Source organism: Micropterus salmoides, unplaced genomic scaffold (genome assembly GCF_014851395.1).
Source record: "Micropterus salmoides isolate LMB-PRFRI ecotype aquatic unplaced genomic scaffold, ASM1485139v1 Ms_hic_scaffold_15, whole genome shotgun sequence".
In the NCBI taxonomy this organism is placed as follows: Eukaryota; Metazoa; Chordata; class Actinopteri; order Centrarchiformes; family Centrarchidae; genus Micropterus; species Micropterus salmoides.
Genome location: NW_024040596.1, coordinates 20,216,621 through 20,243,631, shown reverse-complemented (window position 1 = coordinate 20,243,631; position 27,011 = coordinate 20,216,621). Strand labels below are relative to the sequence as shown.

At 42.0% G+C, this 27,011-nt stretch overlaps 1 protein-coding gene across 1 annotated transcript in view; it reads right to left on the bottom strand.

Moving 5' to 3' along the window:
* Positions 1-109: 109 nt before the first annotated feature.
* The window catches only part of mycbp2 (MYC binding protein 2), a gene marked incomplete at its 3' end in the record, with an annotated part of 65,161 nt that continues 38,259 nt past the window's right edge, over positions 110-27,011 (bottom strand). The window contains 31 exon segments of the mRNA XM_038720931.1: positions 110-242; positions 424-552; positions 652-753; positions 863-982; positions 1,115-1,211; positions 2,057-2,340; positions 3,215-3,432; positions 3,435-3,480; positions 3,563-3,643; positions 3,732-3,821; positions 3,963-4,202; positions 4,464-4,529; positions 4,713-4,937; positions 5,089-5,245; positions 5,445-5,605; positions 5,703-5,852; positions 6,072-6,271; positions 6,370-6,527; positions 7,124-7,291; positions 7,395-7,642; positions 7,775-7,944; positions 8,076-9,701; positions 17,401-17,526; positions 17,610-17,742; positions 18,774-18,998; positions 22,231-22,371; positions 22,987-23,103; positions 24,669-24,766; positions 24,980-25,095; positions 25,171-25,226; positions 26,793-26,999. Of these exon segments, the coding sequence (XP_038576859.1) occupies positions 110-242; positions 424-552; positions 652-753; positions 863-982; positions 1,115-1,211; positions 2,057-2,340; positions 3,215-3,432; positions 3,435-3,480; positions 3,563-3,643; positions 3,732-3,821; positions 3,963-4,202; positions 4,464-4,529; positions 4,713-4,937; positions 5,089-5,245; positions 5,445-5,605; positions 5,703-5,852; positions 6,072-6,271; positions 6,370-6,527; positions 7,124-7,291; positions 7,395-7,642; positions 7,775-7,944; positions 8,076-9,701; positions 17,401-17,526; positions 17,610-17,742; positions 18,774-18,998; positions 22,231-22,371; positions 22,987-23,103; positions 24,669-24,766; positions 24,980-25,095; positions 25,171-25,226; positions 26,793-26,999 (6,088 nt within the window).

Genomic DNA, 27,011 nt, shown 5'->3' with positions numbered 1-27,011 from the left:
AATTTGCATATTACACACACATATATATATATATAGACACAGACACACCCATCCATCCATCCTGCGTACAGACACACACAGTGGAATGCTCTTGCGCCAGGTTAATTACCCGTGTGCTCTCTGAACTCCACCATAGCCTTCATAGTCTTAGAGTCTGCCAGAGCCATGAGCCAAAAGAGCTTGGTTCTCCCACAGCCTTCATGGAGATCCACCTTTATGGCCTCCTCTTCCTCCTTGAACACCTGAAAGCAGCCATGAAAATAAGATTACACACCAACTCATTCTATACCATATTCCTTTTAGAAATTTATAAATCCTTTTTATAAATTGGTTCGTAATATCCAACTAATTGGCAGTTAAAACTACCGGAAGAACCGGCAGAATCATGCTAACAATATGGAAGGTGTGCCATCCAACACTAACCTGTCTCTGGTGAGAGCGTGTGCGTCGGTGCAGGTGGAGGAAGCGGTCACAGTCGGTGCAGAGGTTGCCACACATGTTACACAGGATGATGGCTGCTGTCTCACCATCATCATGGTTGTCACACATGGGCTGTGGATAGAAGGATGAGGAAATCAATGTGCTATTCTTTTGATTACCTGTTGATTATTTTCACATGGCATAGCTCATAGCTTTTTATATCGTTCTCACCATCTGCTTCTGCTGTCCATCTTTGCCCATCCAGCGACCAGAGGACAGCCTGTCAACATGGTCCTGGTCCAGCACACACAGTGAAGCTAAGGCCAGCCACAGCTATGAGACAGAACGGGATTTGACATATATTTATTTGATTCCCAGTATTTGTAAATATAGATACATATGCACATAAATGCTTTGCGTATGATGACAGGTGAGTTCCTACCCTTGTGGTGGCGATACAGCGTACAGGTGACCGATGCTCCTCCTCCATTTTGGTCAAGGCTATGATGGTCTCAGCTATTGCATTTTTGGTGACTCGGGACCAAGCATCTGACAGGTGACCCTAAGAACAGCAAATGTCTGTCTTAGAGGTACTTTTTCCAGAGCAATACAACTCGTGAAAATGTGAAATTTATGACAAAGATGACGAATGTTGTTCCATATCAAGATAAGGATTTAAACAACAGGAACTTACAGCTGCCATGTCTTTAACCAGCTTTATGATGATCTCTGCTATCTGAGGAGGAGTGGAGCCTTTCATCCACCAGTGGCTCTCCCCTCTGCGGATGTAGCTGCGTATGAGAGAAAGGGGTATTAAATATCAAATTTGCCACAAACTATATCTTAATTGATGTTGTGTTGTTTTAAGGGTGCTTTAGGTTAAAAACGAATCCTGGTGCGTTTGCCAGATTAGTACAGTTCGTTTCAATCTGTCCATTGAACTCTTATGCGGGCCAAACAACCGCACCGAGACCTCTGACAGGACAGGAGGTGGTTTTAGTCCGGGCCCAAACAAACTCTGTAGCAGTCTGTGGTGGGGACATGATCCGACCCAACTACCATTAACATATTTCGCTTCACTTCTGGTTTAACATGTTGACGGTTGGTTGGCATGTTGTTGTACATGCCCAATATTAGTTCCCCTGCTCTGCTCAGTCGTCCGAAGGCAGCACGACTTCTTTGCAAAGTGTGAAGCAGTATAGTTTCCTATGAAGTCCATTCGGCATTCTGCTGGTATAGTTTTGACTGCTATATTGCCCACATTATTACCATGGTTATGATCAACTGTGGCATTGCTCCATGTTATACTGCACAGAAGTGTTTCTCTCACAGAAATATACACTAGTCCAGAACACAGGACCTTCTACCTGTATTTACCTTCTTGCTGCCGCCCCAGACACATCTGACCAATAAGCGGAGTGATTAGAAGTTAGTAGTGATGCATTTTCGCTCACTTGGATTTTCTCTCTGTGTAAAAAGAAACTGAACCAAGGGGAAACCACTCCAAGTTTACAAACTCATCAACTGATTCGGACCACAGCAAACAAACTATATGTGTGAAAACGCCTTATGTCTTATATAACAACATCTCTTTGATAATCCAAATATTGATTAGGCCTAGCAAAAACTAACTCACCTGGAGTTGAAGATCATGGGCAGCGTGACCGTGGTGACCCCTTTGCCCGCCGCCATGCCGGCTGTGCCAGAGATGGTGGTGCCTTTGGCTTTCAGCTGCACAGTGAGGGCTTTTGCGATGCAGCCCAGGAACATGTCAAGGATGCAGAGCTTGTTCCAGTCACCCTTTTCTGTGGAGTGGATGATGTCACTGATGTCCGCTGGTGGCAGAGCCTTCACCCCAATAATGCTGGCAAGTCGCACTGGTGTAACCTCTGGAAGGACGCGCCTAAGCAATGATGTGACCTGAGTTGAGATAAGATCAGATGGTAAACAAGAATATTAATTGTATAGTGTCACTTGATATTTACATAAACACGTGCACACATAAAAACTGCTTAAAAAACAAATTTTTTTAAAGTATGTGTTATACCGGCACACTGACTCCAAACCAGTTGGTCATGTATGTGCACCCATATATCTATATATGCAAATAGGCTGACACTACAATGGTACATTTTACACTCCTAACCTACTGAATACTGATTTTAAACACGTTTTGATGTGTCAGTCGTAAAAAATTAAACATAATGGCATCCATCATATAAACAGTCCATACAAACTAACAGAAGAACAGCCTATGTGGATCCGCCAACAGCACCTCTTAGAAAATGCGGACTTGTGGATCTGCATTTTCTAAGAGGGGATTTTGGCGTACAAAAGGACATACAAGCACTGATGTGAGCACCCAAGAGACACAAAATACATCCCTGCTGTCAGTTTCATGCTATTCCACCAATTGACAGTTGGTGGTGGTAATATGGCATAGTTCTCCAAGAAGGCTAAATCAAGGGCACTGGAAATGGTTGAAGATCCTAGAAGACATTTCACCTCTCATCCAGAACTAAACAAAGTCCAGTTGCCTTTGACTTAACAAGCAACTGGCTGAAATGCAGGAAAGGCTGTCTAACATGGATGTAAACAAACCAGGTTTTAAAGTATTTTAAAAAGTAGCTTTGCAAATTTTTACAAGGAAGAATATGTCTTCAATATGTATGTTGAGAAGCAGTTAATGTGAACATATTTGTTTGTTTATAAGGAAAACTCAACAGGGTACATTTAAACACTAAACTGCCCGTGACTCCGTCTATAGCTGTGCGTGTGTGTACCCCTTGCCCACCTGTCTCTGTACTCTCGGGGAAGCCGTGTGCAGCAGAGAAAACAGGTCTTGCATGAGTGTTAGCTGTTGAGCTAGGTACTGGCGGCCAACGTTGGAGCCACTCAGAGCCAGGACCATGGAGAGGAGCTCAAAGCAGTAGGCGTCTGAGGATGCGTCGTCGTCGCTGGGCTGGGAGTTAGCGTTCTCTTTACTAGAGATGGCGTGCTCCCACTCCTCCGCACACGCGTGGCCTCCATACGGATGGCCTGGACAATGTGCGCACACACCTGGAAATAAATACACTCATTAGGTTAGCACAGGGATTATAATTACTCATCCTGTTGAATGGTTCGAAGAAGTGACATTTACCTGTTTCTGAAGGTTGGTCAGTTTGCTCCTGCTGAAAATGATTCCCACCATGTGCTCCTTAAGATCTGCGTCAGATGGTGCCTATTCATGAAAACACATCAAGTGTAAAACATTTGGTTGACGGTCCCTATATATTTGAGTCAGTGAAACAGTACAGTTAAACTGTCACCTTGTCTTCTCCCTCGGGTGATGAAAGCAGGTTTTTCTCCTCCTGCTCTGGAGTCGGCTCTGCATCTCCGCAAATAAGTTTTCCAAAGACCTAAAGGTAAAGAACAAAGTAGCAACAATGAAGTTTCCAAGAGACCACAGTTATTTGCACCAGAAATGTAATATTTGCAAAATGTAAAGGTTTAACAATATGGTAATAGAAAAATAACTTGGATAAAGCAGTTAGACAGACCTGTGAGGTGATGAGACGAAACACTCGGAGCGTCTCGGCCTCGCAGTTCTTTTGCTGGGCCATGCTGGCTGAGATCTGTCCTAGAATCTTGATGCTCTCACCCTCTTTCCAACCGAGGACCTTTACCTGGCGCACTCTCAGGGTGTTCTCCGGACCTTTCAGTTCCACCTTGATGACAAGATGATCCCCTCCAGGAAGCTCACTTGTCACCCAGCCCATGTGACGAGAGTCGAGGTCGACCTTGGATGAAAAGGCATGGGGATTTTCAGTGTTCTGCCACATGTGCATGTAAATCTGTAGTATATTAACAGGTCAACCAAGGTGCACCTTATAAAACAGCCCAATCACTTTAAACTTTTGTTTCTACAATAATATAAATAATTTTTAAGTGAAACAGAAGACCTGTTGTCTTTAGACTTATAACAGACTAAAATTTAACAGCATTCATTAAAGCTCAAATTATACTGTATTCCCACATTACTACCAAGAAACTGATCATACCTGTTTGATTCTGCAGAGGTCCTCTATTGCTTTTCCACATAGGAATGTCACTGATGTGACTTTGTTCTGTGGATATGACAAAGGCAAAATAGTATTTGCTGAAATCCATCAGCCAACCTTTAAAAATACATTTTCATCACCAAATCCACTGTGGCCTTAAATTTTCATTCATACTATAACAAGTAAGTAACAAGCAAGTTTTATGCCCCAAACATGTATATATGCCTGGTTTGCCGTTGCCCCCCTTACCCCAATGTCTCTGGAGTTGTCCACATGAACAGACACATTGGTAGCATTTATGCCTTTCACACAGCTGATGGTGATGCTCTTGGTTTTGTTCTTGTCCTCATCTCCAGATTCCCAGAAGGTCTCTGTCGAGCCGTCTGTTAGGCTCCCAATCATGGCAGGACGACTGGATGTCTTGATGTCTACCACACTGGTCAGATCCTTCAGACTGGTCACCAGGCAGAGATCCTATTATCACAAAGATGTGTCAGTGTCAGGTTAGTGTATGTCATTACCACAGATGCGTGACAAAAAATAAGACGCTTACTGTTGGTTCAATCTGTGTTGACCAACAGAAGACAGATCTTATGTATGTGTGAGTAAGTGGTTGTTTTCTTGCCTGGCTCATTGCTTCGTAACCTGACTGCACACTGATGTTGAAGCTCTCTTCGCTGTCTCCATCGTCTGACTTAGACAAGATATTGTTGATGTGATGGAAAACGTTGCTCTGGTGGAGGAACTGGTGGTCAGACTGCTTAAACTTGAGACTCCAGCACCTAGAAGAATAAGTCACCAAGTTACGTTCCCATAATATGTGCACGAAGCACAAAGTGGCAAAAGTGTGAACAAGGTAGTGATTCTAAAATTTAGAAAGAAGCAGAAATTTAGGACATTGAATGAGTATAATTTGAAATCAATCTATTTAAAATGTTGGCTTGTGTGTTGGTTTCATTTTTAGTCATTTAGAAACTGTACCTAAGCGCCATCTGCTGAAGTGAGCTGCCACTAGGAAGTGACATCATGAGGTCAGATATGGTCTGAAGGAGGCGGTGGAAGGTGTGGGGGAGAGGATGTGCTGCCTCCCCAGCAATAACAATGTCTGACAGAGGGTGTTCACAAACGCCAAGGTCTCTTTCCTGTAGGATTCGGAGAGGAGATGTTCATAATTAGAAGATACAACAACGAAGCAAAAGTAATGCAACATGCTTTTTTTGACATATAACCACTTATTACCTGTTCAACATTTTCTTTATTCCCCTTGTTCTCCTCCTCTTCTTCGTCCTCCGGTTCAAACGGTGATGGGGTGAGAGATGCTACAAAATGCCAAAGAATGTCATGCAGGGAGGTGGTCTGGATGACGTTGCACAGCAGCCAGTTGAATGCCTAAAATCAAGAGAAAATCATACTAATTAGCCTTCTTACTATACACACAGTCCAAGTTCTGCCTATTAGCTAATTAAGTATACAAATCTAATTGACTAACTAACAATATTCAGCCAACTAACTGCCTATAACCTTGAGTAACTGCTGTATAAATAGCAATAATTAAAGCCCTGAGATTCAGATAAAAACTGCAGCCTTATCAGCTTACTACAGCTGTACCTCCATGGCAAACACCCTGCAGGCGGACTTCCTCAGTGCATGCCTCATGGCCACCTCCAGGCCCTCCAGGTCATGGTGCTGGATAACAAAAGCCAGGACAGGCCACTGAAAGTTCCTCTCCCCCTTACTGAGAGAGCCGTGGGCCGAGATCAGCCTGGATAGCTCAGGAGATGGGTGCCTCAACAGGGAAGATCCCACCTCTGTATGAGGGACAGAGCAGGTCGATGTTACAGACGACGGAAAACTCACTCATGCTTCAGTATCACTAATCCCTTCTCAAATCACTACGTGCGATTACCTGCATCACCACTGTGGACCCTGCGTCTGGGTACGGCTTTGACCCGGGCTGGAGAGGGTGAGTGTTGCTTGTCATACTCAGACGCTACGACTGAGTAAGACCTCTGAAACACAGTGCGCTTTGCAGTGTCGCTGTCTGTGATCGGACTGGTCTCAAGACTAAAAGAAAGCATGTAAAGCAGAAACAGACACATACAGTTTAGCCTGTAACATAAAGATAATAAAGACAACCACCCTTCAAAGTTTAAATATGGCAAGTGGTTTTTCTGTATCTAAGAAAACGTGTTTGAAATGTTTGCTGACGAAACAACCTATATGTGTGTGCATTTTAAGCAGCTGTTTTGATAAACAGCAAATGAGATACACTGAACTCCTTAGAAAGGCTAACTATATACAGTTTTCTTTGCTTGAAAAAACACCTAAATTAGTCCTAACCAGAGAATGGAGCAGCCAGGCTCTTTTGTACTGTACAAGACAAGGCTGGTCAGGATAACATAGCAAAGCAATTAAGGCACATGTTCTGAACAAAATGCTTGCTGTCAAACTATGCAGGGTGCAGGGGAGAGAGCTGGAGTCACTGGAGTATATCTGCATGACAAAATGGCATCATCTTAAATATCATGCATGCATGTATGTATATCTGTCATGTATACAGTAGAAGGTGGTGTGCGAGCAATTCTGTAAGTAACAGCCGCAATTTTGTATGCATGCTAATAAGTGGACGCAAGTTAAACCATAGTACTAAGATGTGTTACCTGGGGGGCATTGATTTCATGTTGCTCTCTGGTTCTTCAAACACATTGGGGCAAGCGTCAGGGGTGACTGAAATGTAGGGTGCAGGAACAGATGTTGAGCGCAAATACCTCATCTCATCTTGGAAGAGGTTATCATCTTGGTAGGCCCCAAAGTTCTCAGTGTGTTGCCTGAGAAATGAGAAGAGACTCAAATCATTATGCAAGCACATGTTACTGTAGGGGCTTACTATCTGTAAAAGACAACCTGGTATTAACTGAGATGTTAAGCTACCTAGCTAGTGTCTGAAGGTAGAGACAGCCCATTTTATTGGGGAGTTCATCCGACACGCCCTCCTTAAGGCTGGGCAGCAGCTGGGAGTGCAGTGGCCGGGAAGGGTGGTGGCACAGCATGCTGGGTTCAGCAGCACTACTGAGGGACAGCAGGAACAAAGCGTTCGCCCGAATCACCTGGTGGGCCTCCATAGTGGGCAGCGCCCTTGGAGTCTTCACCTGCAGAGGTTTCTTCCTGGATTGCTTCACCTGGTAAAGAACATGCAGATTGATTTTGATTTAAGTCTAAAAAGTCAGTTTGTCTGTAAAAAAAAAAACGACAGCGCTTTAGTAAAAGAGTGACCCAGATTTAAGCACTAAAGCCTTGAAGCCGTAGGCTACCTTTTCCCGGGCGGCAGTCTGTTTCTCTCTCAGGTATTTTTCCCGACAGCGATCACACACCAGGTACCAGGTGCTGCCTCCTATGCCTCCATCTCCACAATTTCCAGCCCAGCCACCACAGAAGTGGCCAATGCTGTTGTAGCCCTGACCTCCAGCATAGCGGCCACAACCTGACAGAATATCAAAGAGGGATGTCGTAGGCACAAAGTATATTGGTAAACAGTTTTGTGAAACTGACATACAAAGAGACTATTTGAATGACTAATTACAAAACTCTAACCAGCACTTCCTGTATTCTTACCTGGGTGAGCCTGTCTCATATGGTAGGTGACGGGGTAAGGGTGAGATTCCCCACACAGCTCACAGATGGTGTCTTTCTCCGGCCCACCCATGGCAAGCTGTGCCATCTCTCCAAACAGATTCCCTCTTGGACGCACATCAGCCTTCTCCCTTTTCTTCTTCTCCTTCTTTGACTTTTTGCTGTCTTTTTCGTGTTCCTTCTTTTTTAGGATGGCACTGGACCCCGGGCTAGGGAAGATCATGTTCTGAGTGGCTGCCTTGATGGTGGCCATAGAGATGTCCTCCCAGAATGCCACCAGATGTTGCAACGTTAAAGGTAAAATTGACTTTGCCCTCATAGAGGGATTAGAAGTCATCTCATAGGAAATGGCCTCTCCTTTCCCATCCTCACACTTCTCTGGCAGCGGAGGTTCTTTTAGCATGGACAGCACCTTATTTTTGTTGATGCTTCCCATTTTGGAGATGTCCGGGCCATGTGGAGCAATATTAAACATGTTGAGTGCAGAGGAAATCTCTAAGGAGTGGCGGTTCTTTAACTTGCTCTCCTTCTCTTCAGCACCCCCTCCCAGAGAGCTACGGATGGGGGCATGCTCTTTGGTTAAGTCTGGGTTGAACTTGAGGAAGGAGGAGCAGGCCATGGCATCGTGGACAATGCCTTCATGCCACAGGAATGCTGCGAAGACAGCTCGCGCACATTCAGCCACAGAGGGTGACATGGCCTGTTTGGCAGGCTCTGTGACCCTTGCACCATCACCTTTAAAAAGAGGCCCAGATTTGTCCTTCTTAGGGCGCGTATGTCGACTAGAGGTTTTCCGGCTGACTTTGGGTGAAGAGCGGCTCTCTAGTTCCTCTTTGACTGGAGCTTTGCCAATGCTAAAGTGCACCTTACACGATCCTTCTTCAGCATTAAGGACCTCCACATTCTCGTCATTGCCGTCCTCATTGGAGAGGAGAGCACTAGAGGTGCACACCTCAACCACTTCACTGTGGAGGTTCTCTTGGGTAACATGTGGAGAAGGAACACGGTTCTCTGCATTACTAATCACTTCTTTATTTGGATCTTTAGGAGACAGTTTAGGTTTGGGAGAGGTAGATCTGCCCCTAAGTGGCTCTGTAAGTGGAACCTTCTTCTTTCGAAGTGTGTCTGGGTCCAGAGTGTATGAATCTGATTTGGACCTCTCTCTGGGAGGGTCCAGCCGGGCTTTGGAGGAAGGGCTAACTTTAGGTGGGAAGTTCTTGTCATGGTGGGTTGAGGAGGAGTGCTGGGAGGAGGTGCTGGAGGGACTAGACCTACCTGAAGAGGATTTTTGTTTGGGAGAGGAGGAGCGAGAGCCAGGGTTCGGGGACTCAGCCCGAAGTCCTGAGGTTCTCCCATCTGCCTTCAGGGCCTGCAGAGTGTTGTGATTGGGCGAGTGAGAACGGCTGTGAGAGTCAGACCTTAGTTTGGCCGTGTCTGACCGCAGGATGAGGGCTTCACTGGCCGAGAGTGCACCTTCTCCTGTCTTGCTCCTGCTCTGTTCAGATGAGCGGCTTCCCCGACTCTCCTGTTTGGGTGAGCGATTCTCCTGACGGTGTTTGGAGGCTGGAGACATGGACCGTGCACCGGGCATCAGGTTCCCTCGCTCACCTAAACGTTAATAATTCAAACACAGTTACAATACAAAAGACAACTAAATCAGTGGTAAGAGTGTAACCATTTAACTCTAGGCACAACACTCAAGACCCGAGCTGAAAAAAAACCCCACTGTAATGTTGAAAATATAAGGTAAAATGAAATGAAATGAAGGGCAGAAAGACAGACAATGCAAGTTCCAAAGGTAAAAGAAAAAAAAAAAGAAAATGACAACAGTGAGTGATATATTTTCTTAAAAGCAAGCTTTTGATGACTTTACTAGTTGGGTGTTTCTCCCACATTTTTGTCCATATATTTCTGTACCAGACAAACTCTGATATGGATGAAGATAGCTAGTGGACCATGGAAGAGCTGATGAAAGATGGATTCCAGCCCAGTCCTGGGACATCTCCTACTATTACTGGATCTACCCTTGGCATTAACTTTTAAAAGCCATTCGTCTAGTAACCACAAACATCCATGGAGTCAATGGCATTTAAGGTCTACCTATTTTTAAATAGGTAGACTTTTAAATCAAAACTCATATGTGTTTGGTATGTTATGCATCTTCAGTTCTTTCTCTTTATTATAATATTGTGTTCAGCCATGTCTTACTTTAAGCCGTTTTAAGGTCACTAACACAAGATGCCCAAATTGTTTTTCACAAGCTAACATACAAAGCTCTTTGTTCAACACAGAACACAGACTGTGCTTTTTTTTCTGGAGTTCCTACCCACCCTCTGTTCTGACTGAAGGAGGCATGCATGCTGTGATTACCCACCCTTTTGCCTTAGAGCGAGAGATGAGAGAGCAGAACCATGCCCAGCCACGGACACACTGCTTTTGTACACACGCTCGCGAGAAGCAAGGCTGCGCGACGAACCATCTACAGCGGAAAACAAACAAGGCATGGAATGCAAGGGGGCCACCACAGAGAGAAAGAAAGAAAGCACAAAGAGGCAATGGGGTCAAGTCAAGGAGGTGAAATAGAAAGAGGCAAAAGGAATCTGTTAAAGTTAAAGTGATGGGACGCTCAACAGATAGGTAGAGAAACTGACAGACACAAAGAGAGAAACATTTATAGAAAAGGAGAAGAGAAATTACAGAACCCTGGAGTCATGGGAAAAAAGTAAATTTGTCTGCACTATTTAGTAATTTTTGCTCTACATTCAACATATACTTTTGCTCCCTTCCTTCATGTAGAGAACAGCACGCACCTTTGGGGTGCAGTCAGCTGCTAGTCTGAATGATATGACAAAGAAAACACTAATGAAGTGCTCCAGAAGTGATTACAGAACATCCTCAGTATCATCCATGCTTTTACGGTGAAACAGTACGTTACCTTGTAAAATAGGGATTTTAAAGATAACACAACATTGTTTTCCTCAGTCCAAGATAAAAAAAGTAATATCCTATTAAATCCAAGTGATCCATACTGACTATAAATGGTATATGAACAACAACACTGATGGCATAAAGGTGATAAGTTCAAAAGGGAAGCTAAATTTGGAGCACAAATGATTCATTTATGCACACGAATTCAGGGTTTTTCCCCTTCAAGACACCCTCCAGGGCTCTGTAATGAATAGACAACCCAGTAAAAAAAAAATAATAATAAAAAAAAAAAAGATTACGAGCAGAAGTACAAGTAGAAGACAAAGTAGCAATACAGAAGAAAGACAGGCTTAAAAAGTTACAGGTAACATATTTTAGATCCTGATCTAAGATTATCTATTTTAAATTGTTATTTTGTATTTGAATTGTGACGTGAAAGTACAAACTATTAGCAGTTGTGTGTGACCAGGCTGAAATTTCCAAGTTATTGTATACTGAAACTGTTTAGACTACAATTGTAGTGACGTGCTGGGCTGGCTGAGGCAGAAAATGAAACAAGTTGTTAATAAATGATGAAAAATGCAGATCTGAAGCTAAAGCAGAAAGGAAGATGAGGAAAAGAAGAAAGGCGGACTTAGCAAGAGAGCAAGCTGAAAAATAAGCAACTCAGGCTACTACATCAGCGCATGGAAAAAATATACCTTTTAACAAGACGTTTTAGTCTAGTATTCAAGTTTGAAATCTTGTTGTCATAAACAAGTGAAAATGCCTGTCAATATTTTTTGAAGGCAGTTTCACCAGATTTTTTTTTTTTTTTTTAGAAACAAGATTTAAACATTGAATAATAGACATGTTAGCTTGTTAAGGATATTTCTGCACTGTTATGTGTTACTCTGCCCTCCCCAGAAAATACTTAAAATATAATGAATAATGAACAAATCAGGAAAACTAGCTGGGAGGAAAAGGATCAACACCTGTTCAAGCAAGCGCTGTCAGAAAGCAGGACAGACTTACTCAGAAGCTGTGGTTGTGTCTGAGACAGTTGGGAGGGGGATTGTCCAAACACAAATGGGCTGTGGACAGGGGAGGAGGAGGAGGGAGGTTGGGCGGCTTGCTCAAATACGGAGGAGGAGGGAGCTGCTGAGAGGAAGGGCCCAGACTGAATGGAATTCAGTATGGCACTCAACCGGTCACCTGCAAACATGGAGACAGAGGATGGGCTTATGCTATAGTTCGAGGTTTCCAAAGTGGGTGAGGATCATTCAGAATTTATTTTCTGTCAGTCATTCAGTCATCTCCCACAGCGCAACAGATGTGCGAAATGGGAGGAGCTATTTTGCGCTTCCAAGAAGTAAAAGTCCTATTTGGATTTTTTTTAAAAACAGACTATGTCAAAAGATTGGCTGTAGGAGCACTTTGAAAGCTTGGATGGGCATCCAAAAGCTGAAGAACTGGGTGAGGAATCATCTGATCCCACAGTATGACTAAAAAGTCCAAAGGTACAAGCCCAAGTAGAAAGTAAGGGAGAAGTGAACTTCAACTCTCAAGAAACATTAGGTAAGAAAAATCCAATCACCAAGCTTCTGTTGCATGCACTGCTAATTGCAAGTTGAAGCAAAAGACTACAATTTGTAAAAACTTGTCAATGCAAGCTGTTAAAATAAGATTACTTTTAGATTCTGGGTAAATGTTATAAATGTGATAAATAAAGCAGCTATGTTGTAGTGGTGTTTTGTTCCCATTTGCAATGAGGAAGTTTGCTGAATCTGCTACAGCTCTGACTGGCTTCCTCTCCAGAGCAATGTCAGCTGAGGCACATGGGTATTGTCCTACTACTGATGGTAACATGAAATAGACATCTTTATTTTTTTTAAAACAATGTCAAAAAATTGTTTTTTATGTATTAGTTTTTTTTATTAAAAGGACGAAAAAAGGTATTTGGGGAAATATCAGAAATGCTCAGTTTTCTGTGTTTAGTGCCATGTGTTACACCTTAGGAAACAAAAACAAAGTAAACAAACTCTCTGTAGCCTACATTTCATCTAACCGGACATTTGCAGGTGTGTTTAATGTGCTGCAGCTGAGTAGCTAATAAGCTATCTAGAATGCAAACTAACATCAGCTGCGCACTTTTGTTTGGTCGCTCATTTAACAAGCTAATGAGTAGAACAAGTGTCCATCTTTATCTTAAGAAGAATACCATAAAGGTATTCCATCTAATTAATGGAAAACTAGGGGATGGCATCAAAAAATATAAAACATAAATTTCTCCCTTTTGGTTTCTGATAAGTTCTCAAAGGAGAACACATGACAAGTGATTTACAGAGCAGTTATGTACACTGTAGCAGATTTAAAAAAAAAAATTCAGTTCATCAGACTTTAACATAAATTTATACAATTGTTAAATTATTCAAGAAAATCTTGTGTTTCTATGTTGAACATTGATGATGTTATTACCAGAAAACTTTCAAACTTCTTTTCTACAGTATTAAAAAAATACTTCCAGAACCAGCTGATCCTCCCATTTCGCAACTCTATCTGGGAAAAGCATATATTGAGGGAGGGGAAAAGAAGGGGTTTTACTCATTCCAAGAGTCACTCCAAAAACATGTGCTGGGAGAAATTGGACCTTTCTCCATATACTGTATATTGAGCTGACATTGCATCGGTCATCGTTCAAAAGTCTCCCACTCTCTGGACACAACTGACTAGCTGTCAATCAGATACAAAACACAGTCACTCTGTCGTTTTGGAGCACAGACTCTAGTAAGTATTGACAAAGAGTCTGCAATGTAGGCTTCTGTAATAGACATTTTGAAGTCTGGAGTTTACATCTGTTGCCATTTCATCAATTGCTGGAGCCCGAAATGGGAGGCTGTCTTACTGAAGTCGAGATGGTGAGATCAACCACCATGGCTGAATAAGCCTGAGAGACCTGTCAATAAGGTTACTCTCCAACTTGCTCAAAGAGCTTTGCCAAAGGCTGGCACATCAAGCTGACCAGTCTGAAGGTGATCCATTTCTAATGTTGCCTCACAGCATGATGGATCCATCACACAGGTGGCTAGTGATTCAACCCTTCCATTTAATGGTTCAGCAGCAGCTATCACCTTGACTGCAGCCTGTTAAAGGCACAAATATTCAACATGCTTGTGGTAGTATGCTGTTAGAGGCATTCCTGTTCAGGACACGTGCTGACACATGACACATGTGCTTATGAGGTTTCAAAATTAAACGTCACACCACTATTTTGGGCGTATTCTGTCTAGCGTGCGGGTCTACACTCGAAAGACAGCACATCTCTAGAGTGGAACCTATTCTATTTGTCCATTTTGCACTTTGCCTATTCATGCATTGGGGCAGATTGGTCATCTGGCATCAAAAAAGTCGAGGGTAAATGCAACCAAGAAGCATTTGAGACAGATTTCTATCTGACTGCTCAAACCACTTCAGAAGGCGATGATGAAAAGAATAAAAGTCAAAAAGGCATAAATGCACCCATCTCTCTGTCACAAACATAGTCTTCACTTTTCCCAACTGTAGCGACTTACAATGGTCTTGTATGTGTTAATGCCAGCTAAACAATGAAATTAGTCTAATCTTTGTCACATTAAAGCAACAGAAACATTTGCAGTCATAGAGAAAGCTTAACAGCATGTTAGCGTTATCTGGCTTTTATCCAGACACTTGAACTGACAAATGTAATTGGAGCCTTTATTCTACAGTAACCGTTAGCATTGTGATACAAAGAGAGATAACTTTGTGTTGTCTGAATAACCATGGTTCTCTGATCTGCATGGCAAGTGTCTCAACAGGTCAGCCTCCTTTTCAAGCAATGAGGAAGAGGTAAGAAATTTGAAAGACAATTGACACAGCGTCAGCATAATATTCAGGCAGAAAGATACACAGACACATTTGGGGCCAGCCAATCTTTGATGGTTTAGCACGGTAAATGAGTTCATTTAGGTGATGTTGTCAGTATCCAACCCTTAAGAAAACAATGATTATGTAAATGATCAAATGTTTTCTAAGAGACTAAATTAAGTCAACAAAGGGTAAAAGGGTGACATCACAGACACGTGTTTAGGGCCAGTTATCGGAGTAGGGCTAGCCCACAGTACCCAACACAATGGACCCCAAAGAAGCCCCAGTGAATGGAAGCACATTGACTGGCCCATGCACACAGACATCGACATATGCCTAACATTGCAGAGATGTTAGGCATGAAATAACAACAGTAGACACGATAAAAAGCATGCATAATAAAAAGAGATGATAGATCAGTGACTGATGGCATCAGTGATTTTAAAAAGACTGACTGACACTACTGGATCACATATAACCTGTGGATGCACTTAAATATATTTAGTGGGAGAACAAGTGATGTTAAATTCAATCTTGTTTTGAATGAAAGAAGAAAATGACAAACAGTATCTCACAAAAGTGAGTACACCTCACATTTTTGTAAATATTTGATTATATCTTTTCATGTGACAACACTGAGGAAATGACACTTTGCTACAATATCAAGTTGTGAGTGTACAGCTAGTATAACAATGTACATTTGCTGTCCCCCAAAAATAACACATCACACAGCCATTTATGTCTAAACTGCTGGCAAAGTGAGTACACCCCTAAGTGAAAATGTGCAAATTGGGCCCAATTGGCCATTTTTCCTCCCCTTTGTCATGTGACTCGTTAGTGTTACAAGGTCTCAGGTGTGAATGGGCAGCAGTTGTGTTAAATTTGCTGTTATCACTCTCACAATCCCTCATACTGGTCACTTTCAACATGGCACCTCATGGCAAAGAACTCTCTGAGGATCTGAAAAAAAGACTGCTTCCTCTACACAAAGATGGCCTAGGCTATAAGAAGATTGCCAAGACCCTGAAACTGAGCTGCAGCACGGTGGCCAGGACCATACAGTGGTTCAACAGGACAGGTTTCACTCAGAACAGGCGTCGTCATGGTCAACCAAAGAAGCTGAGTGCACATGCTCAGCATCATACCCAGAGGTTGTCGTTGGGAAATAGACGTATGAGTGCTGCAAGCATTGCTGCAGAGGTTGAAGGGGTGGGGGGTCAGCCTGTCAGTGCTCAGACCATACACTGCACACTGCATCAAATTGGTCTTCATGGCTGTCGTCCCAGAAGTAAGCCTCTTCTAAAGATGATGCACAAGAAAGCCCACAAACAGTTTGCTGAAGACAAGCAGACTTAGGACATGGATTACTGGAACCATGTCCTTTGGTCTGATGACACCAAGATAAACTTATTTGGTTGCCTACAGTCAAGCATGATGATGGGAGTGTCATGGTCTGGGGCTGCATGTGTGCTGCCGGCAGCTACAGTTCATTGAGGAAACCATGAATGCCAACATTTACCTGTGACATACTGAAGCAGAGCATGATCCCCTCCCTTCGGAGACTGGGCCGCAGAGCAGTATTCCAACATGATAACGACCCCAAACACACCTCCAAGACGAACACTACCTCGCTAAAGAAGCTGAGGGTAAAGGTGATGGACTGGCAAAGCATGTCTTCAGACCTAAACCCTATTGAGCATCTGCGAGGCATCCTCAAACGGAAGGTATAGGATCACAAGGTCTCTAACATCCACCAGCTCTGTGATGTCGTCATAGCGGCGTAGAAGAGGACTCCAGTGGCAACCTGTGAAGCTCTTGTGAACTCCATGCCCAAGAGGGTTAAGGCGGTGCTGGAAAATAATGGTGGTCACAAAAAATATTGACACTTTGGGCCCAATTTGGATATTTTCACTTAGTGGTGTACTCATGTTTGTTGCCAGCGGTTTAGACATTAAAGGCTGTGTGATGTTATTTTGAGGGGACAGGCAAATTTACACTGTTATACGAGCTGTACACTCACTACTTTACACTGTAGCAAAGTGTCATTTCTTCAGTGTTGTCACATGAAAAGATATAATCAAATATTTACAAGAATGTGAGGTGTACTCACTTTTGTGAGATACTGTAACTACAAAACCAAAGATGGTGAAAACGTGTTCAAACCTTTAACATCTGTGCTCAAAAAGTGTTCTAATTTGCCTCACTACACGGACCCATTTCGACAACTAATATGGGGTAATGTATCAAACAACTTATGAGAAGTCTCAGTCCAAAGCATGGTGAGTATCAGAGTATCTCTAAATAAAAAAGGGAATAATTAAGACAAGGGTCAAGAGTGAAGCTTGAGGTGAGGTGTATGTCAGTAATGGTAAAACATTAATCAACATCTTTGACTTTAGGACTCTTCAATCATAAATGAACAGCAGTGAATATTGAAAGCAAAGTGATATGCAGATTAAGGATATGTTATTGAAATGTTGTCTTTTAAAACCTATTTACACCACGTAGATCTCACCTTTGTTGTTGGAGATGCCATAGTCAAAGCCCTGCGCTCCATTTGAAGCTGCAGCTCTGTTGAAGGCCTGCACAGAGAAAGGGCTGGGTGGCGGCGTCTGAGCCCCGTGCTCAAGCAGTGCTTGTTCTATAAGAGCATAGTAAATTATGTTATCTTACAATGTAGCACATTTTGAGGTTGAAAAAATGTCCCCATTGAATGTAGCTTACCATCATCGTGGCGAAGGTACTGATTTCCACCGCGGTCTCTGGCCAATGACCAGGCCTCTCCTTCATCACTCTCACAGAACTCCACTACACTGTTCTTATCCAGCTGTACCCAGGTCCCCTCTGAGTTGACCACCTGATACACAAACAACATTCTTTATCCATACTCACACACAGTGACACACATTCGCACACTCTGTCAAACCTCATCTATTAAGAAACAGCCATTTTTCATATCAACCTTAGTCCACCCATGTTATTACTGCACAGACAAAACCATGACACAAGTCTACAGTAAATCACTAACATGCAAACACTCAATTCATCTGATTGACACATACAAAATCCACAGCAGCAGATCACATGAATTTGATTTTGTGTATCAGCAGACACTGCGGGACAAAACTGATGTAGCTAAAATAAACAAAACTTACTCTAAGAAAGGGGTAGCTTATTGAAAGGTAAATGCATGAGGTTGTTTTTTCTCAATTCCCTGAAATATTATCGTTTTGGAAAAACAGACATAGATGAAAGTATTAGTATGGGCAGCCTGCACCTCTCAGTTCCAGACAGGGCATTCCAGTACAGACTCAGAGAGGAAACTATTGAACAGCATGACACACCACAGCAGCCAATGACAGGTCATATCCAAAAGAGGGGAGGGTCCACTCATCACCAGGCCAAAGACAATTCAGAAAGTTCAAAGTACCAAGTTATTGACAGGATTGTTAAAAGTGCAAGAAAGATTCAGTCAAGGCACAGAAAGGCTCCAGCATTTTGTGGTCAGACTTCCACAGAGAAATCTCGAGGCAGCTGAATATGACGCCCTGAAACTGCAATGGATTTATAGACAAACTGGAATTAGTAAGTCAGGAAGCACGCGAAAATGTTGCAGCCACAGGAGGTGATTAGGCCTCAACGAGTGGAAAGATAACATAACACACACCCACACCCAGAAGCACCTGATGTATTACCCTTAGAAAGAGAGATTACATCCTTTACATTCAAAAATCAATTCAGTTTAGGAAAAAGAGGGAACTCTAATTTCTGAGAATTGAGGCCAAAATCTACTAACATTAGCTACATTACATTACGTGATCTAAACAGGCTAATTTATTCAACTCCAGCCACAAAAAACACAATGCATTATTTGGGGTGAGTGCGTACCTCGCCTATGGCCTTGACCTTGTTGCCAAGTACTAACATTCCAATGGGGATACCCCTAAGGTTTGGGCAGCTTCTGATGTTGTGACCAGAGGGGCCGGTCTTCACTACCTTATAAAGCCCCGGGCCGCCGCCCTGCCCTGCCCTGTTCTGCGCCCGAATGGGGGCCTCGTGGGAAGGGCAGCTGCTCACCTCCTTTACGTTCTCCTCCGATTGGCCCCTGACCTCCTGCAAGAGGTAAGAGCATGCATTAGAGCCAAAGTACAGCAACACAACAACAGGCTGTAAAAATGAAAAAGTCCAAGTGTGTGTGCGTGTGTGTGCAGCGGAGCCCAAAGAACAACGCTTCTCACATATTACTTAGGTGCGGCCCTGACATTAGTGACATGAGAGGGTAAACCTACGATGGCGCATTTGTTCTACAGGGACAGATGTCAGGTGTGGCTAAACTTATTACATTACCACACACATGAAATAGTCAATAACTCACCAAACGACTTGCCACCTTTAATACCATCAGCGCTGCCTCTCCAGTCACACCCATCATGGCTTCAAACTTCTTTGCCCCACTGGCTGGAGAGCCAGTGCAAAGTTCTCTCTCTTTGATTGGATTAAAATGTAGATTTTCTTCCCAGTTTTATGTTTCCCTACTTTATATTACCTAATGTCCTAGAGTGGATGGTAATGATTGAAATGTCCTTTTACCGCAAGTGTTATATTTGTATTTGCGGAGATACAATAATTTGCAACTTAAAAACAACGCAGGACAGGGGTGTAAAGTGTGTGTCGGACAACGGCCCCTTGGACCCTCTATTTTTAGCACCCTTGGTTTAGACTACTAAGTCCTGAAATATTATGGTAAATAACAACAACAGGGAGTTGTTTGCAAAAGAGCATGTACAGTATGCTTTGACAACCCACACTGTAAAAACTTTTCAAAAGTATGAAAATTAGGCCTTTCTCAAAGCGGGACACTGCTTCATTTCTCATTTTGAGCAGTTATCAATCAAGAACACCTGGACATGTGCTGTGTTGTCTTCAAAACATTGAAGCACTAGATGTTTTAGAAATGAACTATATGCTGTCTTGACACAAGTTAGATGAGAATACTGATACCACTCTCATATCAGTCTATTAAATTGGAAGCTACAGCCAGTTAGCTTAACTCAGAAAAGACTGAAAACTGCCAACTGTTAACTGAATACTACCGCTAACTACATAGTCCAGCACATAATCCCTATAAAACCTTACGCTTCAGATTTTGTAGGAATTAAACAAACGAGATAATGCGTTAATTAGTGACGTAGGTGCTTGTAGGTGTTACGCGACAGAGTCAGGCTAGCTGGTTTCCAGTCTTTATACTAAGTTATGCTAACCAGCTGCTGATTGTATTTCCCAAAGTGCGAAACTATTTCTTGAAACTACTTTGAGAGGCTGTGTTATGCTCAGATGAAATACTCTTGCTTGACAATTACTAGATATCACTTGACATGGATAACCTATATATATTCCCATCCTCAACAGCAGTAAGTGATATTCCAAAACTAAATTTTTCCCCCAGATATTAAAAATGCATGTACTGTATACACTTAAAACATTTCAATATAAGTAAAGATCCAAGTACTCGTAGTAGATACAATAATCCATTGAACACTGTAGTGATGCAGTTAAATGACCCAAAGACAATGGACCTACTCAAATTACAGTAAAATGTTCACTTATTTTCATACAGGCTAAAGGGAGGCATGCTATGACAAACAAGGATACAGGACTATATATAACAAGCCTTTCAAACAAGACCTCATGCAACAGACTGGACATTAGTGTCTTCAACCCCAAGCAACATACAAGCTTGAACAGTAATTTATTTATTTTTTAATCCCAAATGTGATCACTGCAAGAGTCTGAGACAATAGCCGCTGACATACTGTATCGTCACTGTGTCGTCCAAATTAAACAAGACAGACAACCATGCAACTGTGGTTCAACCTCTTATGACTGATTTTAACACTGTGAGGACACTACAAAGTCACAAGGGGTTCAAGAGGACAAGTAGAGCAACAGAAAGATGATAAGCTATGAGGCAGTCAAGCTATTTATCCCTCTTTCATACAACTCACCTGTGGTGGGAATATAGTTAAGGGAGTCCACGACAAAAAGCCGATATCCCTGACTCCTTGGCTAGCGTTAAAGACATTCTGAGCAACAGATCGTGAGACAGTCAAGAAACAGTAGACGACTCGAGGAGAGGAGAGAAAACAGGATGGGGGGGAAGATGCTCATGTATTTTTTTGGAAGAAAAAATTTTTTTGGCTTGGCTCCTCTGGAATTTCCAGCATCAGCGGTTATTTGAGATGGTGAAGAAGAGAGGACAGTATCTGACTGGTGTCAGATAGTGAAATCGTGGAGCACGGATTAAAAAAGGCCATGAGGAACTGCAAATACAGGCAAAGCCTGTCAAATGTTTGAACACTTTACAGCAAGTGTAGGATCAAATGCATAAAAACTCCAAACAGTTGCAGGGGCAGAAAAAGAATTGAAAGTTCACTCCAAACACCACAGGGTCATTATTTCCAAATATATGACCAAATGAAATACACATAAAAGAAGAAACTTCCAAAAAAATTCCCCACTTGGATAATGTAGTGTGTCATGCTGTTCAGACAGAGACCTTACATGGAAGCCTCCGAGCACCTAAAGCATCCCAATGCAAAAGTGGAATTGTAGAGCAGTAGAGGTACAATTTTCCATTGAAGCTTTTTTGAACCAGTGATTGCTTCATGACAGAAAACCACCTGGATATTGACATTTCATCCCCGTCACAATCCTTATTTGATTCTGTTGCATATTATGGCGGGTTTTGTGGCATGGAGCAAAATATGAGAGAAACCCTTATCACATGCTGTTGTGTGCAAGTGTTTATGAATTGTGAGTGAGATGCAATGAGGAAAGAATGAACAGTGCAGACTATCTAACTTCACCACAGGATGAAATTGCTCCTTTACTACCTTTTACCTTGTCTGTCAATTCCTGCATTGGGCTTCACTTCAATGCAATAAAACATATACTACACCTAGGCATGTGAGCATTTACAAGTGTTGCGTCCAACTAAACACACGATGGTTACGATAAACGTTTTGCCCTCAAACATGAGTTAATGCATGCACGCTCCCAGCTGCTGTTCCTTTGCACAGCATGTTAGTGAAAGTTTCATACTCAGTGTTGCTCAAATAGGTGTTTCATGCAAGAGAAAACCCCAACAGTAATACTCTGATGAAGTTCTCAATTTACCATGCGTTAAGTACATTTGGGGAGTGGGCGCAAAACACTAAGAGTCCTTAAAAAAAACATTGTTAAAACAACAAAGATGATCTCTGAGCTTTTCCCCAAATGAACAGCGCAGGAGCCTCTGTCACTATTAAACTGAGACAGACTGCTCAGCAGGCCTTCTTCTACTTACGTCGGCTGGGACCAGTAGGCTCCTGCCCAGGTGCTGGTTAAAAGAGAGACACCAGGCTTCAGTGTACCCATTCATGCTGGGAACATACTTCTTTACTGTTTCATCATTGAGCCTGAGCCACACACCATCATCATTGTGGATCTACGGGAAAACAAGCAACAGAGCAGAGCAGAGCCATGACGTCCTGTTACTATGGAAACAGGATGGGCAGCGCCCTCACAAACACACACACACACACACTAAGTCAAATTAGAGGACAGTACTTTGAGGTTACAGCAGGGTGCAGATAGGACATAAGAAATGTCACTAGTGCCTTGTTCACAAAGGGTGGAATTGCAGATATTGTGCTGTACTAGCAAATATACTAAATATGCATTATAGTACAACCATTAAGTAAATGCTTTGAGTGCGACAATTTTAATTTTGGCTTTAGGCGTTCAGTAGTTCAAGCCTGTCATGTAGCCTCAGAGTGCTTTGCAAGAGTATGAAGCAAAATAAAGTAAGAGCAACAAATGTTTAAGCTTTGCAAGAAGGTAGTTATTAATATTTAGAGAGGTAATAAAACATAATACATAGAAGTCATCAAAGAGGACTTAACTACTTAAGACTATTAATTTAGACAAACAATTAGGATTAAGATACTTATGTTTCTATCCTTAGTGATTTAAAGAAGAAGAGACAAGGAAATAGAATCAAAGTGGATAGTGCTCCAGCTTATATCATAACTTATTTTCTGCCTGGTCTAGAGTCAATTACCTCGTCAATGAAAGTGATGGTGCCATTGACATGCACTATGCCTATCTGTTCGCTCTGCAGGGAGGGGTGACTACGCACGCGCAGGCCTGCGCTGTCCTTGGATACAAATTTGCGGACCTGAGAGAAGCAGAGGGGAGATGGAGACTGTGAGCGGCAGGAGCAAAGAATAGAAAGGAAAAAAAAGACAAGAAGTGCTGCAGGAGGAGAAAGAAGAGGAAGCAGGACAAGTTGACAGTGGGAGATTGCATGCGTTAACCCACACAGAGCCTGCTTCCACACATAGAAACAGCGAAAGAAGAGGAAACTTTAGGAGCTCTGTTTTCAGTAGCACTAGTAGGATGAAGATAGTTTGAATCCTGCTTTTCTCATCTACATCTAAGGATGCCGTTCTGATTTTAGGCACATATTTTTGCTTATTTCCTCATTATGGATTGCAAAAGAAAAAAAAAGAAAAAGTTTCACAAATTGATGATGACCCCAACAAGCCCGCTATCATTTTGATGCATTTCAAGTTTCCAAGTCTTTTTTAAAAAGAGTAATAATTAATCACTGCATCTTTAATAAATGACAAGGCCAAGATACAGTAACAGCAGTCAGTAGGTTTACATGCATACTCTAGCCTGAGTGCTGTGAATAACCATAATAAAACCTACATTAAGAGATTTCTTGCTACTTAAGGGCAACAACACTAACCATACTGCAGTATATGACTTCAAGATACTAAGTGAAACATTAGCAGGCATTTGTTTATTTGTGCAGTCAACAAAGTCTCGCAATATCCCACAGGAGTCCTCTTTCTTATCACCTGATAAACGTAAAGGGGGTCCAAGCCGGGTAGCCCTGGTTTAATCTGCCATGTCCTGAATAAAAAACATCAGGCTCTCTTTGCCTCACTTAATGTGTTAACTTTTTATTAATATATAATGTTTAAACTTGTTATTTTGGATTCCCATCATCTTGCATTGGACACATACCGTTCAATAATTTTTTGTGACCAACATTTGTTTTGTTTGTCAGACCAGCAAACCAAAACAAAGAGGTGAAATCAATCAATTGGTATCAGTGTTTATAACGGTCGATATATGACAATTGAAAAAGAAATTGAGAGATGGAAGACAGATCCTTCAGTCATGTTACGAGTGTTGTCATTGCATAGTTTGTCCACCAGGGAGCACTATACAACAACCCCGTTGGTTACACTTGTTTGGAATGATACAAATCCACCACAGCAATCAGCTGTACTTTTGTACAAAGTACTATTTATAAAAATTTAACGCAGTTAAAACTGCATTATCTCATGTTATCTTGATGAGGATCTCATAGCTACACATAACAAAGTTAAGGATAACCTGTTTTTAAGCATTTCTAAAAAGAAGGGGGGAAAAAAGAATAGTGGCCGATATATCGAATATCAGATTTTAAAATCCTCAAACATCTATTCTCAATGCGAATGGCAATACTAACAACCCTTTCACATCACAGGGAGTTCCTTGTCTCAGTGTACTTGTCAAAATATTGCTTAAAGTTTAGTTAAAGCGGTTATAGTATAGAAAACAGGACAAAGTGTTTTCGGGTCTCTGTTGAGTTGTATTTGACGGGTGATGGCAAGCATGCATGCATTTTATAGGTGTGTTGATGTGCACGTTCATGCCCCGGTTGGTTAATCCAAAGGAAAAGCTCACCTTGCTGGGCTGAGGTTCAGCCTTTGGTTTGACCATCTGAGTGCCAGGTGGTATCATGCCTTTGGGAGGGTCTTTGACTTCTACCTCCAAACCAGCATCTGAAGAGACCATTTACAACTTAATTATATAAAAGACAGTGGTTCACTTTCCATTATGAAGGCCTTTAATTATTTAAAAATGCATTACGTTATGTCACTTGATGGGGATTAGGGGTGATGATGATGGACATTAGTGCATACCCTCTGTTTACTGTGTAAGAAATACTTCAGACGACAAATAAGCTGTTATAACAGACGTTTACATTGACATACCTATTTCAATGCCGTCAATGGTGACGTGGATTGTGTAGAGGCCTACTGCTCCCGGGGTCCAGTTGGCGCTGTAGGTTCCATCAGTGTTGGCGCGAATCAGCATATTCTCACTGGGTCTGTGAGGGCAACGATCAATAAGTAGATTGTATCTCACTGGAAAGTGTGTTTTGTTTCTGTATTACCTCACTTACCTCTTTGGGGTGGGGGAAGCAAAGCGCAGCTCTTCAAATGAGTAGTTTTCATATGCCTACAAAGAGAGAGAGTACAAGCATGAAGGTAACAACAAAAACAAAGTCTACTAAAATACAGTTCACTTAAAAAATTACAGAAAAAGTAACCATTTTGATGTTCCCTATTAGGTCTATAATACTAATCTGTCCTTTGGAACTCTTTGAGTGATGCTTTTTGAATAATTTTGCAAGATTTCATTACTTTTTCCTAATGTGGCTGCATGATATGGTAAAAAAAATAAATAAGAAAAAAAAAATAAATCACAAAGCTATTATTTTGAGAGATATTACGATTTGCTGTATGATTCTCGATTAGTGGGAATGATCCTTTTTGCATCACAATTTTCAGTTGACTGAAAAAAAAATATTCAAATGATGATGAAGTGACATTTGCTGGGATCTGTACCAAACTAACATGTTTTCTTCTATCTGGAGAACAGATGGAAACTTCATTTTGTATTGCTTCCTGATGTTACCTGACTGTATTCAGTCAATCAAGCCAGTTAATTTAAATTTCAAAGGATCATGCAAGTGGTTAATGTGAAACTGCAAACACAAAAAAGCAGTGCCTAATAAATATGCAAGTGGCCTGCAGCTGCTATTACTCTCTTTGCTTGTACAGTAGTTGACTATCCTGACATGTCTACAGCCGCGTTTCGACCAAAGGAACTATACCCCGGAACCTAGGAACCTTTGGAGGAACTCACTGTTTCCACTGAAGAGAAAAAGTCCGCTTGCCTTGTAGTGCATTTATGAATGGGCGAATAGAGACTACTGGCTAATCGAGCATGTCGAGTGTTTGTTTATGACTGCTTCTCTCTTTTCCACCATTGTTTGCAAACCAATAAATCACAATCAACAGTCAGATAGCACATGCAAGTCTTGCCGATGTCCGCCTGAGATGTAATCTATTACAGCAGGTTATAGAGCTTGTTAAAAATGCTCCAACACCCAGCCGGACACAGACATGAGTCTGGTCAGCTGATCTGCAGCTCTTGTCAGCTGAAAATGTTTTAATAACCTTCCAAACTGGGATTTTATTTTTGTGTTGCTTTCTCTGTGCTGAAGTTATTTCAAGAACTTAATGGCTTTATCCAGTTTGTTATTAAATTTGTCATGTGTCTCTCTATTATACTCCCACACAAAAAAAAGCTGTTTTTAATGGTCAAGCATAGCCTATAGTTTTTCATTATATACCAATCAAATCTGATGTTCATTTATACAATTTGCTCATGGATAGTGGTTACAAATTATGATGCCTGTGCATCGCTTCGTATATGCCTACAGCTTATGTCAGCTGGTTAATTTGTCTAATCGTCTAATCTAAGGTCTTTAGACCACAGTGGAAACGCACACAACGGGCTGAAGGAACCTTTTAGTTCCTTAAAAAGAGATAGTGGTGGAAACACAACTTTTGTCTGCAGGTCTAAACTCCAATTACTTGCATTTCTTGTAGGGGGCACAGGTTGGGCAGTATACAACCGATCTGATAATGACCAAATAGCTCCCCTTGTGGAGCCTTCTGTGTAAATGTAAACAAGCGAGGTTGTGAGTGAGTTATGAGCCAGTTACAGGAGGCTGACCTTCATCATGGTTATAGCAATGTATCGAGCCTCTTTCACAATCATGGGCTCATAGGTGGACTCCAGCTTGGGGACTGGCAATCCTCCAAATGTTAAGTCAGGGCCAGAAGACGAAGGCGAGTGGCTTCCAGGTAGTCGCTGTAGCTTCCTCATATTCTCGGACTGCATTGACTTCTTCTGTGAAACAGGTACAGCCTTTACCTCCACCTAAACCCATTA